General features: G+C 37.5%; 1 protein-coding gene across 1 annotated transcript in view; it reads right to left on the bottom strand.

Moving 5' to 3' along the window:
- Positions 1–101: 101 nt before the first annotated feature.
- The window catches only part of LOC104470542 (A disintegrin and metalloproteinase with thrombospondin motifs 19-like), a 28142-nt gene continuing 22243 nt past the window's right edge, over positions 102–6000 (bottom strand). Inside the window, exon 9 of the mRNA XM_010085504.1 lies at positions 102–265. Within this exon, the coding sequence (XP_010083806.1) occupies positions 102–265 (164 nt within the window). The remainder of the gene's footprint in view (positions 266–6000) is intronic.

Below are 6000 nucleotides of genomic sequence, written 5' to 3'. Positions count from 1 at the left end.
CAGGTATATCTTACATAGATCTCATTACCTTCAGGAGACTGGAAAAAATATTAGTTACCATGCTATATGACAGGAATCAGGTAAAAAAAAAATCCATATTGTCATACCAGTAAATGTAAAGGTGATGTTGTGGGACCTTTGGCTGATATTTTCTCCCAGAGACCTCTCCGAACATAATGGACAGTGGTCCCAGCAATATTGAATGTTCCTGAATGCTCTATCTTCCAGTCACTATTGATTGACTGTTTTCCAGCATCTCGAAGAGCTGCAAAATATATGAAAAAAGACCGATATAAAAGGTGTCTGTTCAGTACTGATCTGGGCCCCCATCATTTCCTGTTTGGAAAATTTAAACAGTAGGTGAAATCACATAACTTTGTTTGCAGAGATATTTATGGATCCTACTATACATGCACTTCAACTGGAATATGCTTCAGAAACACTTACTGGAAGAAATGCTTGGCAATACCATGAATGTTTAACATTACCTGAAGTTAACATCAGTGTTTTAATGCCTCAAGAGACTGACAGGCTCCAGCATAATTCATAATTTGATAACTGTATTCATTTAAGGGAAAGGCAATCATTCTCTGTTCCCAGAGTGGTCATTTCTATAATCCATAAAGGGATGGGAAACAAAATTTTCAGAAGACATTCTTCAAGATTTGTGGAACTAAGCTAAAACTTCAAAAAAAATCCTAGTGTAAATTCTTTCCCCTCTAATAACTACATTTGCCTTTTTTTCCAACTTAGAATGTAACAATACTACTGTCATCCCTCCTAAACACTTATTTTGTACACTTTCACCACATAATTTGATGCTTCTAACAAATAGAAAAAGCTTGTTGTTTTTGTCTGAATCATTCCTCTTGTTGGCCTAATTTATATTCAAAAGCAGCATCAAGTCAGGTAAGATCTATTTCATATGTTGAGAACACACGATTTCACATTAGTTTTCTAAAGTAAACTGAATAGATTCTTATGTGAAGGACTTGTAATTTTATTTTATTTTACTTTATTTTATTTTGTTCAAATCAGGTCTGAATAATCACATGAAGTAGAATATATTCGAAGTTACCTTCTGGACAAGAAGCTTTATACATTCCTCTTCATTGAAATTGCATGTTTGGCATAAGACTGTTGTAAGACAACCTCAGCAGTTTAAGCCTTGTCCAAAATTTCTTTTTTAAAGTTGTAAGTTAACGTGAGTCACTCCTGTAATCATCTTCTCTCCTATCCATATTTATACTGTTATGTTTTGTTTCTATGGGAAACAATGGCAACAGGTCTATGGACTGGCAGAAATACTAGTGCATGAGACACCCGTGATGTGTACCACTGCAGCACTGTGTAATAAATGTTAAGAATATAAAATCCATTAATGCTGTAGAACAGTGTTACTGTACTAAAAATAACCAGTGATTTTACTAGATTTAAAGATTGGTGGTTTAGGTTTAAACATTCTACTATTAATGGTAATTAAGTTCTATTTAGTGTTTATACTGTAGGGGCCAACCCTCTTCCCAGTGGAGAAACAAAACAAATGTACTTGAAAGCCCCAAGGTCCAGTCGGGTCATGCTGCTCACATGGAGCAGCATCCTTTCCCTGGAGAGCAGCAGACCTTGCATAATTTTGTCTTGTCTTTAAAATGAACGTGTGTGCCACAGCACACAGACATGGGCAGGGGACTAGAATCCCAGGCTCAGAATACAGAAATATACTACACCTTGCATTTTCTGCTTTCAGATTCCCCACTTGAGCCACTGGGCTTAGATGAAGCAAGAAAGGGTATCCTTCAAGACTAAAATTTAGGCTTGGATTCAGGCAGTCCAGCTTCTGTTCTTGACTCTGTTACACCTCACATTGTAAGCAAGTCCACTGAGTTTTATTCCACACAATACACCTACGCCCACTCTGCTTAGCTTTCAATAAAGGAGGATTTCCTGTACAAAGTAATGCAATACAGGAAGAAAATTCAGCACACAAGTGTATCCTCTCTCAGGCTATAAAACAAATCGAGCAATACATCTACAACTAAAAAGACAAACACAGAAAACTCAGATGGGGAAAACCTACTGCAACTGTAGCCAAGACCAAAATTTGAGTGCTAAAAAAAGGGATGTAATTAAAAGCGTATCTCTGCAGAACACAAAATTATGTCATTATGACAATTAAGTGACGGTGATGAGTGCAATGTATTTTTAATTACTGTACTAGGGATACACACTCTTCCAATTTTAATGAGGTGCAAGAGGCTACACAGCCATAGAAATGCAACATTTTGCAGTTCAGCTATTAAACCTCCCAGCGTTCAGTGGGGAGCAACAGTGCCCTGGTCTCGGTCCTCCAATTGGTAAATTTGTGCCTATTAATCCTTTTCCTGTTTTCTATGGAAAACTGTAAAACACTGCACCACTCTATTAACTTTGAAATTTGTGCTTAAATTGAAATTGCCACACTTTACAGAGACATTAAGAAAAAAGGCATTTGTACCAAAAGAGGGAAGTTGCCATCTTTGTGAATTGTGAATTTTGCCTTTTGCTCTGTGCAAAATTCATTGGAGAGTATTCCAGAAAAGCACCAAAACAATGTTATTTTGACTGACACTTATTTTTCTCAAGTAAATTGATAAATACAAAAAAATACCTGAAATTCAATTAAAAAGGTACAAGAGTACCTTCAACAATATCTTTTGTCAAAGAAGTAATTGCTTCACTTCCATTCAGGTAATCATGTGTTCCCTTCAAGGCATCTTAAGAACATTAAGACTTGAGATTTGAGTAACTTTTTGAACTTTCAACTGAGGTAAGGCTGGCTGGTCAGTAGTTCCTAGGGTCCTCCTTATTGCCCTATTTAAAAATGGTGGAATACTTCCTCTTCTCCGGTCACTGGGGACGTCACCTGACTGCCATGACTTTTCAAATGTGATGGACAGTGGCTTGGTAACTACATCAACCATTTCCCTCAGGACCCCTGGATGCATCTCATTGAGTCCCATATACTTGTGTCTGTTCAGGTTCCTCAGGTGGTCTTGAACCTGGTCTGTGATGGGAGGGACTTCATTCCAGTAGTCCATGCCTTGATATTCAGGGACTTGAGAAATGTAGGAGGAGTGTTTACCACTGAAACCGAGGCAAAAAACTGTTGAGCACCCTAGCCTTCTCCATGTTTGTTGTCATTAGTTCTTCTGTCTTATCACTGTGTGTTTGTGTGTGTGTACATTTTCTTTAATCTTCCTTTTCTGATTAACATACCTGTAGACGCCCTTATTATTCTTTGCATTCCTTGTGAAATTCAGCTCCAACTGTGCCCTAGTTTTCCTGATCACATCCCTACATATCTAAGTAGTGTTCCTACATTCTTCCCAGGATATATGTCCCTGGTTCCACTGCCTATGCATTTCCTTCTTACATTTCATTCTGACCAGGAGGTCCTTGCTCAGCCATGCTGGTCTCCTGCCTTCCTTGCCTGATTTGTTACGTGTGGAAACTGAGAGCTCTTGCAACCTAGGAAAGACATCCTTAAAGAGCTGCCAGCTCTGTTTTGCTCCTTTGTCCCTAAAGTCAGTTTCCCAGGGGCTGTAATCCACTAATTTCTCCTTAAACAACTGAAAGTTCGCTCTCCTAATATTCAGAGTCCTGGCTTTACTCTTCACTTGGCCCATATCCCTCAAGATTGTGAGTTCCACCAGGGCACGATCACTGCAGCGCAGGCTGCCACCAATCTTGACCTCTCTAAATAGTTTGTCTGGGTTGGTAAACAACCAACAAGGTCTAGTAATGCTGTTTCTCTGGTTGGACTGTCTATGACCTGAATTAAGAAATTATCCTCAATATACTCCAAGAGTCTCCTGGACTGTTTACAACTTGTTGGGTGGTTTTCTTCCCAGCAGATGTCAGGTTACTGAAGTCCCTAAGCATGATCAAAGTCTGCAAGGGTGATACGTCCTGTAGTTGAAGTAAGACGGTTTTCATCAACAGCCTCCCCTTGGCTGGGCCGCCTTTAGTAAACAACAATCACAACGTTTCCTTTGTTGGTTTGGCCCCTAATATTTACCCATAAGTTCTCAACCTATTCACAGCTGTTTTTCAAAGACAGCACTGTGAAGTCAATCAGTTTTTTTATATAGAGGGTATTTGTTTCATCTTGATGTAGAATGGTTTCAAAGGTGTTACTAACCATCTTGTATGGACCTCTATATATGAAAAGAAAAGGATTTAGTCTCAATGGACTCTGGTCTCTGTTACAGGACCAGGTCCTTGACTGGCTTCCCTTGAAAACAGAAATTACACGGTCTAAGGATTTGGTCCATGTTATTTTAAAACTATCAGCACTGTCAGAAATAAAGGAATGAAAATTTTGTATTGTTAGACCCCATCTGCTTTCCCACATCTTCCTCCCCCAAAACGTGGTCCAGTATTTTTTTAACTGGGAAACACATTTTATAAAGGAACTCAGACAGGAACACAGCACACCTATGGACTTGATACCTGTAAGAGAATGGGCAATTACAATGTCATGCAGTGTTAAACTGCAGGTCCATAAGATCTATATGCCTGAAACAGCTTGATCATATATTTGAGAATAATGATACAGCTAATACACTTTAGTTCAGCTGAAAACAAATAATTGCTCTCATTTCCAATTAGCACAGAAAAATTTCAGGTTTTAGATTGTAAGTAATTTGTATAGTTACATACCACTAACAAATCTTATTAATTCATTATAGGGCCAGGACCTGTCATGCCATTATACAAGTGTCACATGAATGAGGTCTCTAATCTCAAAGCCTGTTGTATCTCTTATACAAAAATACTGTAATCTTCCTTTTTGTATCCTACATTAAGAACTCTTTTTTGAAAAAACTTTTAGCACCCGCTAAATATAAATTAAAATTTAGCAACAGAAAAAGCATTATTTTAGACAACAGGAATCTAGATAATGCATGAAACAACTTTTTTATAGCTGTTCTTACAATAATTTTTTAAAGTAACTGCCAATGAACCAAGTCTCATGTCAACATGTTTATAAGCAGACAGGGTTATCACTGCTAGTTTATTTTTAAAAAAGAAATCTCAAAATTCTTTCTTAAATAAATTAATTCTAATTTCAAAATTAGCAATTATATACTTTAGGAAATATTCTCAAATTAAATAAACAGTTCCCACTGTCCCTCTTCCCCCCCAATAATTCCTATTTCTGGATACTCTACTGATGAGAGAAGAATCACAATCTCTTATGCATTTTCTCATATAACTTCAATAGGAAAGGATACCTAGTGTTTGTCCATATCTCCGGTCCTACCTGCCCACAGGGGAGAAAGGACAGTACAGACCTCAACAGATCAATTGATTCAGTACATGCAGTTGCAAGTTATACTTTTTCTTTTCTCCTGGGATGCCAGAGGTCCCGTTACTGTGGTGTATGTTGATATACCTCAGATAAAGAGGATATCTGAGGTGTTCAAAAGAACTCCTCTGAAGATTTGCTTCAACAGCACAATCACCCAGTGATGCTACTGATGTGTGCTTCACTTCAGCAACAATACAGCAGCTTCTAGATCATAGTGACTGCTTCCTGACCACCAAGTAAATCCAGAGAAGCACATTTCCCTTTGACTCCCTCTGTATTTGATCTGACCAGTAAGCAGCATGACTGACACTATTTTATGTGCATAAAAAGCATTACATTATTTTTGCCTTTTGTAAAGTAATGGATGAATCAGTTTGCTACTAATGAAAAAGGAATTAATTTCCTTAAATACAGTTCCAACATTTATTTACTTTTACATCATTTAAAAATTAAAAATAATAGCATTTCTGTTGTCCACAAATGTTAACACAGTAGACACAGAGGGGAAAAAAAACTTGGAAAATTTAAAAAATATGTCACTAAAACTTCAGTTATCAATTTGACACTCTTACGTATCCATTTCTATGGTTCACTGCAGAACAATGAAATAATCCAGATCTCCAGTCTATCTCCTGTGATATCTTAAC

This window comes from Pterocles gutturalis, unplaced genomic scaffold (genome assembly GCF_000699245.1).
Source record: "Pterocles gutturalis isolate BGI_N339 unplaced genomic scaffold, ASM69924v1 scaffold9365, whole genome shotgun sequence".
NCBI classification, from domain to species: domain Eukaryota; kingdom Metazoa; phylum Chordata; class Aves; order Pterocliformes; family Pteroclidae; genus Pterocles; species Pterocles gutturalis.
The sequence above is the reverse complement of the archived record's forward strand: the minus strand, read 5'-3'. Positions and strand labels throughout refer to the sequence as shown.